The sequence below is a fragment of the Rattus norvegicus genome, chromosome 18, assembly GCF_021556685.1.
Source record: "Rattus norvegicus strain SHRSP/BbbUtx chromosome 18, alternate assembly SHRSP_T2T, whole genome shotgun sequence".
Taxonomy (NCBI): domain Eukaryota; kingdom Metazoa; phylum Chordata; class Mammalia; order Rodentia; family Muridae; genus Rattus; species Rattus norvegicus.
Window position 1 is genome coordinate 72,956,592 of NC_141551.1, and position 12,372 is coordinate 72,968,963.

The 12,372-nt window shown below is 46.4% G+C and overlaps 1 protein-coding gene across 3 annotated transcripts in view; it reads left to right on the top strand.

The window, feature by feature from the left end:
• Window positions 1-12,372, top strand: part of Loxhd1 (lipoxygenase homology PLAT domains 1) — a 153,113-nt gene that overhangs the window by 117,640 nt on the left and 23,101 nt on the right. For all 3 annotated transcript variants that reach the window (NM_001414400.1, XM_087592288.1, NM_001106132.4), the window contains 3 exon segments: window positions 1,610-1,727; window positions 3,611-3,785; window positions 5,481-5,666. In NM_001414400.1, coding sequence (NP_001401329.1) covers window positions 1,610-1,727; window positions 3,611-3,785; window positions 5,481-5,666 — 479 coding nt within the window.

Consider the following 12,372-nt stretch of genomic DNA (forward strand, 5'->3'; position numbering starts at 1 on the left):
TTTTTCTCAGCCTGGTTCTCTTCTTCTTATGTCCACCTGATTTGCCGATGTGTGACTTCTAATTGCTGATGGAAGGGAAGGTAGGAGGGAGGCAGTCATGTCCAGGGGCTAATTCCAGTGCTGTGGCTCTTGGTCTTGTTATAAGTGGCCACGCAGTCTGGAGAGATGGCTCAGAGGTTAAAAGCACTGGCTACTCCTCCAAAGGTCCTGCGTTCAATTCCCAGCAACCACATGGTTGGCTCACAACCACTATGGTGAGATCTGGCACCCTCTTCTGGTATGCAAGCATATATGCAAGCAAAACAGCATCCATACTAAATAAATAAATAAATCTTTTTAGAAAAAATAAATAAGTGGCCACACTAAGAGGCCTCGAGACCTGGCTGTGTGGAAAGACTTCCTCTCTCCATCCACATAGGTTAGTGTTGAGAGGGGGGCTGCCTTTATTTCTTACTTGACCAGGTGTGAATCTCATCCCCGAGCCAGGCTTTACTGTGTCTGCTCCTAGGAGGTGTTGAGCCCATGCCGGAGTGGCCTTGTCAGCAGTGTCTTCTGCACAGCATGGGGCTGTGCAAGGAGACACGTATCCAAAGTAAACCTGTGAGCCCAAGAAGGAGGCCAGCACACACATGCATATGCACATACAGAGGCATTATGGGGGTGCTTGCCGTAGGCCCCTATGGTCAGATGCTGTGTACTCACTAGTTAGGAGCAAGTCATTCTCTCTCCTCATCTAAGCTCCCCACCCCTAGAGAACTCTAACAGTCATGAATGCATAAGTTGTCAAGTAGAGGTGTCCTGTGAACCAACACTGTCTCCAAGACAGCGAAGTCCTCACACTTACCATGTGGCACTCATGGTCTCACACATACAGATGTTGTCTGTTTTTAAAAGTGTGCCTCTTACCCAGAGAACCATAGCAACTGCCACTTGGAATCGTCTCTTTGGGACCACCTGCACCACCCCAGGGCCCATCAGCAGCATCAAAGAATCAGTCAGCAGCCGAGCCACCAGTCAGGAATGAGGGTCTCATCATGCAGGTGGCCCTGCAGTGCATCTCTGAGATGATGCAGCCGTTGGATAGGGAAATGAAAGCCACAAGAGCAACATGGCCTTCCATTCGCTCCCACTTCACAACTGTCAGGAATGGGGACCCATCCAGAGCCACTGTGCTCAACCGTACGATTGCTCGCAGAGAAATGAGATCAACCTGCCATCTACTGATGGGCGGTGTACAACCTGCCCTACCCTTGACACTCACAGAATGTCGCTAAAGCTTCTCTTTTTACCTTCAAAGTTTGCTTCACACCTAAGGTCTCCAGGATAATGTTGTGAAACTGCAGGGTGGAGATCATTCTCCCTAGATTTCAAGGGAGGAATCCCAGCCCCAGGAAGAAAGGCGGAGAACCAGCAAATGGGACTAGAACCCAGGCTGGTAGCTCTTGTCCAAGGCTGTGTATATCAGCCAAGCCTGCTTAACTCAGTCTTTCTGGATCCTACCTGGGGAGCAAAGGATGGGCATTTGAGGAATTACCATTGCTGAGCGGTGAAGTGCCTGATGGATGGCCAGGGCTCCCTTACCAACTTCCCTTCTTCATGCCCCTCCCAGGTTTGAGCGGGAACAAAATGACACCTTCATCATGGAGATCCTGGACATTGCTCCCTTTACGAAGATGCGCATCCGTATCGACGGGCTGGGGAGCCGGCCAGAGTGGTTCCTGGAGAGGGTAACTCACGCCGTGCCCTTCCTCTGTCCCTGCCCACCGCTCCTCCATGCTATTGGGTTATAGGTGACCTTCTTGTCATACAGCTGTCCTGACCATGGACGTTGGAGTAAATTAATCGGGGAAATGAACCTTGCTTGAGTCTAGTAAGAGCTGAATCACTGCCAGAGAACGCAGTACAGTGGGAGGATCCTGGGATAGGGAAGGGTTGGGGTGAGTATCCTCTGGAACACGAGATGCGGAGCGAGCCATAGAGAAACAGACTTGAGGCACTGAGGGTGTGTGGTGGTCTTCCCATGCCCCTTAATTGCTGTTAGGTAGCTGTTCTTCTCTGCTGTCTCTCTGGGGGAGTCTGAGTCCACCCAGGCAGACAGGCTGTGGCTTATCCCCGGGCTCTCAGGCAGGCTGAGGGCAGCCTGAGCAGGCGGTGGTGAGAAACTCACAATAGCAGAAACGTGAGGTCTCATCGTTTGCCTCCCCCTCCCCCTCCTGAGCACACAGCATGCAGAACACATCACATACCACACACAGCCACAGCGTCAGCCTCTTCCAAGGAAAGGAGGTTTCTGTATTCCTCATTACTGTTTGCCGACCTCCCTGACCTTGCACGACCCTACACTGGGGACCAGAGGGCAGCCACTGTCACTCATCATTATGGAGCAGAGGGCTCCCAGTGCACATCTCAGCTTTCTATGTTTTCATGGAAACAGACAACACCGCTAACAATCCCACAAGCATGCCCCAGAGTCGAACGGTGTCTGGCTCTGGTGTCAGGTGCCCCCTGTACAATGTGAGACAGATTCCTGCAGCTGTGTGACAGAGCTCCTGAATTTGGGGATGGGGGGCAGAAGGACGGGAATGAAGGTGCCAGCAGGTCATGAACCTCTAAAGACAGCATAAGATCTCACCTTGGCTGTCCTCCAGCTCCAACAGCTGTCACACAGCATTTTCCCTGTGTGCACATGTCCCTGTGTGTAAATGTCCCCATCCAACTTTGCTCAGGGCCACCTGTGACCTCATCTAGTTTAAATAAGGTTGCACTCTGTCTTAGTTAGTGTTTTACTGCTGTGCACAGACACCATGACCAAGGCAACTCTTAAAAGGACAACATTTAATGGGGGCTGGCTTACAGGTTCAGAGGTTCAGTCCAGTATCATCGAGGCAGGAACATGGCAGCATCCAGGCAGGCATGGTGCAAGAGGAGCTGAGAGTTCTACATCTTCATCTGAAGGCTGCTAGCAGAATACTGTCTTCCAGGCAGCTAGGAGGAGGGTTTTAAAGCTCATGTCCAGGGTGCTGCTCCTACTCTAAAAAGGCCACACCTATTCAAACAGGGCCACACCTTATAATAGTGCCACTCCCTAGGTCAAGCATATACAAACCATCACATATCCCAAGACTCTGATGATGGAAAGTGTAATATATACACTCAGGATTGGTGGAACGTGGCTTAATTTATAATACAAATCCTGCAAGCTTGTCTGAAATAGTCTTCTCATCCCTCCTCCACACATGACCATCTGTCCTGGTTCTCCTCAGACTGCCCCTTCCTGTGTAGCCATTGCACACTTTCATTGAGCCAACAACATTGCATCCACGCCAACCTGGCAAATGTCAGTGCTCTGTTCCTAGGCTGCCAACAGCCTGGCTCACTTTGTTTTCTGTCACTCATTCAGCAAGCATTTTCTGTACACCATTCTGTATGGCATTGCTGCGGAAGACTTTTCAGGTAAATTTCCAATTTCCAGGTGGCATGGGACTTTCAGTAGAGCACGTAAACAGAGCCCTCCGCTACACCCACAAGTCTGAATCTGGGAGCTCAGGTTGGGGTTCACGGATTGACACTCAGGTATCTCAGAGGACATTTCTACACGGCCTCTCCCCAGATCCTGTTGAAGAACATGAACACAGGGGACCTGACCATGTTCTACTACGGAGACTGGCTGTCCCAAAAGAAGGGAAAGAAGACACTGGTGTGTGAAATATGTGCGGTCATTGATGGAGAGGAGATGATGGAGTGGACGTCCTACACAGTCTCGGTGAAGACCAGTGACATCTTGGGTAAGTTGTGACCTGCTTCCTCTCCCCTTGCCTTCCACTGTAAATTATGACTGGACACTGGCTTCTGATCAGGGCATTTTCTTCACATAGCCTTCTAAAGCCAAATCATCTCCACTCTCTGGGGACAAAGTATTTTCTTCCAGTGACCAAACCAGTTTCTACCCTCATAGAAATGGAGAGGATAGTTCCAGGGACACGGCCTCGGCTGGGCTTAGAGCCCCACAGCTCCCTGTCTTTGTTGGCTGCCTCTCACCCCAGTGCCACACACCTTGGCACACCGTGCTTCATGGTCATCTGTATGTGACTCTGGCCTGGGGACTGGGGATAGAGATGGGACTCCAGGGACCCCCTAAGTCTGACATTCTGGTGGAGCTAACACAACATTAGGTGAGGCCAAGACAGATGTTGCCCAGATGCTACCAGAGAGCCAGAGAAAGGAGCCTCACCCTTATAAATTGGAACAAGAGTTACAGGGGCATCCCAGATAAATGTCAAAGTCAAGTCCAGAAAGACAAACAGAGCCACCAAGCTGACAGAATACCCAGAGGAATAGCTTCTAAGCAAAGAGGATACCCCTCATCTAGCCAGGAGAAAGTGCTTCCTACGTTCCCTCCCCTAGCCAGGACTTCTGCCTCTCTGAAGGGATCATTAAAAATTTGGCAGACTTTTTCACATTCACCACACATGACCTCTTTGCCCAAAATTAGCCATGCTGGTAGAAATCTCAGGCATAAGCAATGGCTCAGTAAACCTGGTAGAGTTCATTTCTAGAACGCTCCTCTTCCTTTCCGCCTCACAGTGGACCTTCCCTTTATTGTTAGAAGTCCTCAGTGTCCACATTCTTTGAGGATCCTCTGTTTTACTCCTTCATGGCATGCTCTCAGACAGAGAATTAAGTTCATGGTAAGAGCACGTGCATCACAAGGAAGCTCCATCTTCCAGGAGCTCTGGCTTCCTAACTGTGGCCAACGCCTGTATGAAACACCTCCCTGGAAACAGGTGCCCTTTTGTGCCAAGCATCCATGTGACTCTGATTGTGACTAAACCAACAGTAATTGCAACATGCAATGAGAAGGGGAGGGTAGGATTGGATGGGTTGTAAGTGCTGGCTATTACTTACCGGGCCAAGGTTACCCGGCATGGCCAATGAGAAACGAATCTTAACCCGGATGAGGATTCCCAGTAGGACTGAGGCTGATACAAGTCTATGCCAGGCTTAAGACTCTTATCAGGGGTGAATAGAATATGATAGTTTCTGGGATCAATACAATGGTAGTTGCCAGGATACAACAACATTGGCAAGCTACACAGGCTATACAAGATCAATGTCTGAGTCTAATCATTCGGTCATGCTTCAGTATATTTTGTTGACTTCTGGGTAACATAGAAAATCACAAGGCAGCCTAAATGCTTCACTGCCTCACTTTCTTAACAGCCGGAATGTACACAGGGCCCCGGGAGCCATGGCCTCTAACCTGAAAACCTGACGCATGCCTCTCAAAGCAGCTAGACCAGGCCAACTCCATGATTCCCTGAAACACCTGAGAGTCCCAGACCACTTCCAGCCCTTCTGACTCTATCCCCAGTCTCACTGACTCTAGACTCTGTCCCTGTGTGCCTCAGGAATAAGGCCAGAGTGGAGGGCTTCCTGGAGAGATGCCAAACCCCAGAGCCCTCGCCTTGTGTATTTCCCAGGGGCAGGCACGGACGCTAATGTGTTCATCATCATCTTTGGGGAAAATGGAGACAGCGGGACCCTGGCCCTGAAACAGTCAGCCAACTGGAACAAGTTTGAGCGGAACAACACAGACACCTTCAATTTTCCTGACATGCTGAGCCTGGGCCACCTCTGCAAACTGAGGGTCTGGCATGACAACAAAGGTAGCTACTGCCTGAGACCAGGATGGTGCAGTCCCCCTGGGACAGCGCTCCCTGCCCCCACCTCTCTTTGTAGGTAGACTCTGGCTACCCCAGCAGGAAAGTGGTTGAGCCGCAATTGCACCCTTTGGATGTTCCATCAGTTAGAGGGCTGGTGTTCCGAGGAACTTGCTATCCCTGTGGCTTATTCCTCATTCTCCACGGAAGAATAATGGTCCCTTGTTTTTGTAGCATCAGAGAATGGATTCTACTTAATTCAGGCATAAAATTTAAGGGAAAAGAAAGAGATTGGGTTGGGTCAGTGGCTCAAGTGTAGCACAGATGCTTAGCATGCACACGGTCCTGTGTTCTGTGCCTGAAAGAGAAGAGTGGGGAAGGGGGAGGAAGAGAGGGAGGGAGACAGGAAGGAAGGAATAAAAGAAGGAACTCTCACCAAGTCCACTTCCCATGGATTTCCTATCAGTCTTATACTTTTTCCCTTACAATACTGAGTCTGGAGATAGCTATATTCACTTATAAATTTAAGCAGGATACAAGTCAAGTGGGAACTTTACTTTTCAACTCCAAGGCTCTTACAGGATACTTTGTCCGTTGCTGTGATGAAGTTCATGGCCTCCACATTTCTTTGACCACTGCTTTGCTCTCTGCAGGCTTCTCTTGGGTCTGGCTTTGCACCTGTAGCTTCTGTTTGAGATCAGAGTTGAAGGTTCATTTTCAGACTTACCTACCTCCATGCAGGCCACTTCCTTCAACTTATCTCTAGCATCCTGAGTCAAACTAGCTTTCCCCAAGATATCTGTTTGAGGCTCTCTCCTGCCTCTGGTCTCCTCATCTCATACTAGGCTGTCCTGAGGCTGCCTTGCTTTACCTCTTCAAATTCTGCTGTATCTGATTGCTGATAAACCCAGCTTAGCAGCTGGTTGCCCTTCCAGAAGGAACGATGTCACTGTCGTTTCAGCATAGTGTCACAGTCAAAGCATTCCCATATGACAGTAAATTTGGGTAAGGTAGAGAAAACAGCTGCTTTTCAAAGCAATAACATAGCTTCACAGTTGTTAGATTTCCTGCATCTATTGGGTTACTCATACCCTGAACATCTATGTGTTCCTGGTGGGCCTGAGACCCTGTGGGGTAGAAAGAAATGCAAACATTTGATTGTTAAGTGTGCTTTGTGATGTTGTGTTACAAAAGCATGTTACTGGCTCTCTACTCTAGCCAAAGAACATAGAGGCCTTAGGATGTCCACCTCAGGACCACAGAGCAGCAAATGAACCAGCAGTCAGCAGTCAGCAGTCAGCCAACAGTCAGTCAGCAGCCAGTCAGCAGTCAGCCAGCAGTCAACCAGCAGTCAGCCAGCAGTCAGCAGTCAGTTAGCAATGAGTAGTCAGTCAGCAGATAGCAGTTAGCAGTCAGTCAGCAGTCAGTCAGCAGTCAACAGTGAACCAGCAGTCTGAAATCAATCAGCAGTCAGTCAGCAATCAGTTATCAGTCAGCAGTTAGCAATAAGAATCCTGGTGTTTCTTTGACCCACCACGTCCATACTGATGATTATAATTCCACCTTGATTGACCCCATGACAGAAAACCAGGAAGGAAGCTGGCGGCATGAGGAAAAGCATCCTCTATCTGATTGCTTTACTATTTGGTATCCAGGTAGGAGCCTTGTCCAGACAAACTGCAGTGCTTAGCAGCTCGTCTGTTTCACTTGTCACTGGGACAAAATATCTGACATAATCAGGCAAGGGAGGGAGAATTTATTCTGGGTCAGTGCCAGAGCTTCCAGTCCATGGTCAGCCACCTCTCTTGCTTCTGAGATGCAGCGAGGCAGATTATTATGGAGGAAGGGCCTGGCTGAGGAAAGTTGCTTATCTCCAAGCATCCAAGAGAAGGAGAGAGGAACACAGGAAGGGACATAAGTTCTTCCCTTTCAACAAAAACTTCTCTGGGGTCCTAGTTCATCAGGTACATGCTGCAGAGAATCTGCTTCAGGACCTGCTGCTGTGGGAAAGAGTGTCAGGGCCATGTGGACAAAGAAAAACACAGCAAACCAGATACAGTTCCACAGTGAGCTCAGTGTCAGAGAAGATAACTGCTACAGATTAAGTACAAGTATTACAGTCTGAATGGTCTAGTAATACTGCTTTAAATGGTATCAACTTTTGTAGCTTGAGTCTCGACAGCCCTGAACTCAGTCTTGTGGGGACTGGGGACAGAAAGGAGCCATTCTCTAAGCTGGAGAAGGAAACATCCAGTGCTAGTAGGCAGCATCGACTGGCTTGGCCTCCTACTCTGAATTCACCACATAATTCCCACTACAGATACATCTGCCTTGTGTCATGGCTCCAAGCACACAGCCTGCCTTAACTGTACTTCTCTACCTCTGGTTTAAAAAGTGTCTTTATGTCTTTACTTTCTTACTAAAACTTATTGTCCAGCCATCCATGAATTCCCTCTCCAAACTATGTGTGACTGAATTCTGTCTTCTTTCCATGACTGTCTTAATTAGGGTTTCCTATTTTGATAAGACACCATAACTAAGAGCAACTTGGGGAGAAAAGAGTTTATTTTGCTTTTAGTTCTACATCGTAGTCTATCACCTAAGGAATTAGGGGCAGGAACTCAAGGCAGGAACTTGGAGGCAGGAACTGATGGAGAACCCATGAAGAGGTGCTGCTTCCTGTCTTGCCCCCCATGGCTTATTGAACCTGTTCTCTTACAGTACACAGACCCACAAGCAAAGGCGTGGCACCACCCAGAGTAAACTGGATCCACCTACATCAATCATGAGTCATGAAAATGTTCCACATTGGGGCACGTTCTCAGTTGAGGTTTCCTCTTCTAAAGTGACTCTATCTTGTATCAAGTTGACACAAAAACTTTTAGCTCCATGAGTTCCACTGCCTTGGCTTTTCCTTGATGTCAGCCTACTGCCTGTGATATAACAGAGAACTAATATAGTTTAATAGTAGTTAATTATGTCTTTCTTCAGGGCTCTCAAATCCTTCTTTGTATTTCATGCCTTCATCATAGATTCGATTTCTTCCAGGGCTAAAGATTTTCTTGGGCCTTGATTGAAGTTGGGGGGCTGACCATAAACCTCATCTGAACTCATGTTTAAGCCCTCTAGATGTCTACATCCCTTCTCCAGACACTTATTATGTGCATATCTGCACTCTCTTGGCTTTCCTGGTATATATTTTGCTCTGCAAAAACCTGACAGCCAATTATCCAGTTTCTTCTCATCACTGTCAAAATCCTGCAAGAGGAGATCATTCGGCACTGCGGACAGTGCCAGCCCCTAACCACCACCACCACCCCCACACACACATAGTAGCTAAAGGCTCTACACTGTCATTAGATTCCAGACTCCCCAGAGAACTTGACACTGATTCCTGATCTGATAGCCTTGGCCCTACAGTGACTCTTGGTTACAAACAAATTCTGAGTCATTGATGTGATCCTTGTTCCCATGTAGGCAGAGAGAAGAGAGTGTCCTTTCCAGGCAGACTTTGGTCCTGAAAGCAGGATAATACCATGGGCAGGTGAACCTATGTGGTTGGGATACCAATCCTGAGAAGAGGCAGGTCCTCAGCTCAATTCCTCTCTAGGGTAGCTTTCTCTTTCTTCTGAGGATGTAAGATGCAGATGTTCATACATGCTAAGGCTGATGAACATGTCTTTAATACCTCTCTTAGCCACGCTTTCCTCATATTAAAAGCCTCTCCCAACTCCATCTAGTTCTTGAACAAAAAAAATATGTGAATAAATGCATTTTGTTTGAAACTCTTCCTCCAAAAGGTAAACATTTCTAGATAGAGATATAAATGGGTCTACAAATGTTTAGCCAACTTAGATATCATAGTGTTCTTCTCATCCCTGGATTTGCTTGGGGGGGAATGTTAAATTGGCAAAAAAAAATTGACCTTCTGGAGGTGTGTGTAATCTAGCGAAAATTTTTGAACGTGCAGAAAAGTGAAGAAACAGCGACATCAGCTCTCACCTGTCTGTCACCTTGGTTCAAAAATGATCATGCTTTACCACATCAACTGTTTGGCTTGATGCTTCATTCTTTACTCCTCTCCGGTTGCCAGAGAATATGAAGATAAATCCTAAATTTTAGGCCACTTCACTCCAAACATGCTTACACTTAGTGTGCTTCTCCTTTGGAAACAGACTTTTTATTTTTTTCTGTAAAACCACACCACCATCATCACAGCCCACAACGATTCAATTTTTACTTTATAACAAACATGCTTTTCCAGTGTGCGTAGAAGGTAAACCTACTTATAAATGCATCAGGGGTACACAGGGGAGTTGCTGAACGTTGAAGAAATGCTGCGTATTGTGATGGTAATAGGTAGCAAGAAGTCTTGCTCTCACGAGTGCTAATATCAAATCCCGGATTTAGCACTTGAGAGACTGGTCGCCCCATTGTAAATTTCCTTCATAGCTATCTAATGGCTTCATCTGGTGACGGTCAATTAGAATTACATTGTGATGCTATAATTCGATTGTTTCTTTTCCACTTACCAGCTAGGGGTTTTCTTCTTTAAATATTTGTCCCTGTGGCTATTTGATTGCTGCAAAATACAGTTTGAAGAAGAAAACCAAGATAAACGATTAATATTCTACTTAATTTTAATTACCCAGATAGCTTTTATAGTACTGAACAAATTGTAATAGTGTTCATTTCCTATTCCTTCTTGCTTTCCTTGCTTCCTCTGGTTAAATGAACACTCTGCTTAGCAAGGAAATTTTAACCACAGAATGATTGACACTTTGTGAATAATGTAAGTCCATAGAAGTAAGAAGGACCTCAGAAATAATCATAGGAATGCTACAGTGCACTCACTTAGGCAGATACACCGAGACCCAAATTCATATCTACCAAGTGCCAGGGTGTTGCCTGAGACATGGGGGCAGCCTCTGATGAGGCCTTGCACGTGTTAAACAGTCTTATATTCTTCCCTATCCAGGGCATCTCTGATGGCTCTGTAGCTCACTTCAAACCATCCATGATCTTGCTGAGGAAGTGTGAGTCACCCATATGGGCTTTTAACTTCTTGTGGGTTATTTTTGGGGACGGTGTTGCTTGGTGAGGCGAATCTTTCTACCTGAGAAGAATCTCAATGGTTTGCACTGGATAAAAATACTGACAGTTGACTTTTTGATAGTGAAAATAATTTATCGCTTCTATGATCATTGAATACTAAGTAACATAATTAAGAGGTTGTAAGACACCCTGAAGTTGGAGAAGTCAGACTCAAATATAAAAATAGTCTTAAAGGAGTTAAGGCATAGTTACAACCTCAGCACAAAGAATTCTCTGGATATCAGGGCTCATGGCCAGCAGAACAGACATGTTATAGTTTAATCTGAAATATCCCCAAGGGCTTAAATTTTAAAGACTCTTCAGTTAGCAGCACCATTTTGAAGGCTGTAGAGCCTTTAAGGAGTGAGACCTGACTAGAAGAAATGGGGGCTGCTGTCATTATTTCTGGGTCTGCCATCACGAGAGAATCTACTACATTTTCCTGCTACGTGAACCCCACCATGGCTTCCTCCCTGGGAGTATCCTATCCCCTGTGGCAGCGAGCCCAAATTATCTCTTCCTTCTGTAAGCTGTTCCTGACAGGTCTTTGGGTCATAGTGATGATCAAAGTAACTAATGCACCTGCACAAGGAACCGTTTGGGCATAGGAGCAGCAAAGAGGCTCAGAGGCCATGAGAACCATGGTGTGCGGAGAACAGCTAGGGACTGAGCTTAGGAGAACAGCTTGGAGCCATCATGAGGAGAAAGGAGATGCCGAATGGATGCCTAATGAATCCATTTCACAATGGCCGGTTGAAACAGGCTAAAGGAAGCACAGAACCCCTCGTCCACCAGATGCAGAAAAGCCATTAGACCAGTGGGCAGTAAGTAACATAAGGAAGCCAAGCTGATGCTAGCCTCTCTCTCATTCAGCCTGTCACCTCCTATCTGGGATGCTGGGACTCCAGGGCAGTTTAGAGTAGCTAGACCTTTTACTGAAAGTGAATCTAGGTCATTTGGAATATACGAATCAATAGTGCTGGGACAGACCACTCCTCCTAGGTGAGGCTCTAAATCCCTCTTCTAAAACCACACCAACACTGATTTCTCATTCTTTCCTCTTCACATTTGGTGTGGACTCAGGCACGCAATAATAATGGTGATAATAATAATGATAATGATGATAATAATAGTTTCTTTTTATTTTAAAATTATTAAAATTTACATTTAATACATTATTATTATTATTAATATACCTAGATAAGGCCAGTCTCTTGATCTTAGGATTTTCACCTTATTGTCAGAGACAAGCCAAATACATAACAATATACAATAATGTGAAAACAGGGTGATTCCGGATCAAGCGATAGAATAACTGGAGATTGAACACAACTATTAAAACCTGAGGACATCCTACAAACAGAGCACTTTCCCAGAGACCTCAGCAGTGAGACAGCATCGGCATCTAGAGCCTGGGCCTCATCAGTTCAGAAAATGGAGTGTTTTACCCTCCCACTGTTTGCTCCTTCAACGAAGATCTGATTTCACAAAGCCCAAGAAATACAGCCAATACCAAAGACCTTTGACAAGGCCTTATGGAAACCAACAGTCGTAGAAGACCCTTAAAACAAATACACAGCATATAAAAAGGAGTCTAAATGGAGTTACCTTACACAGG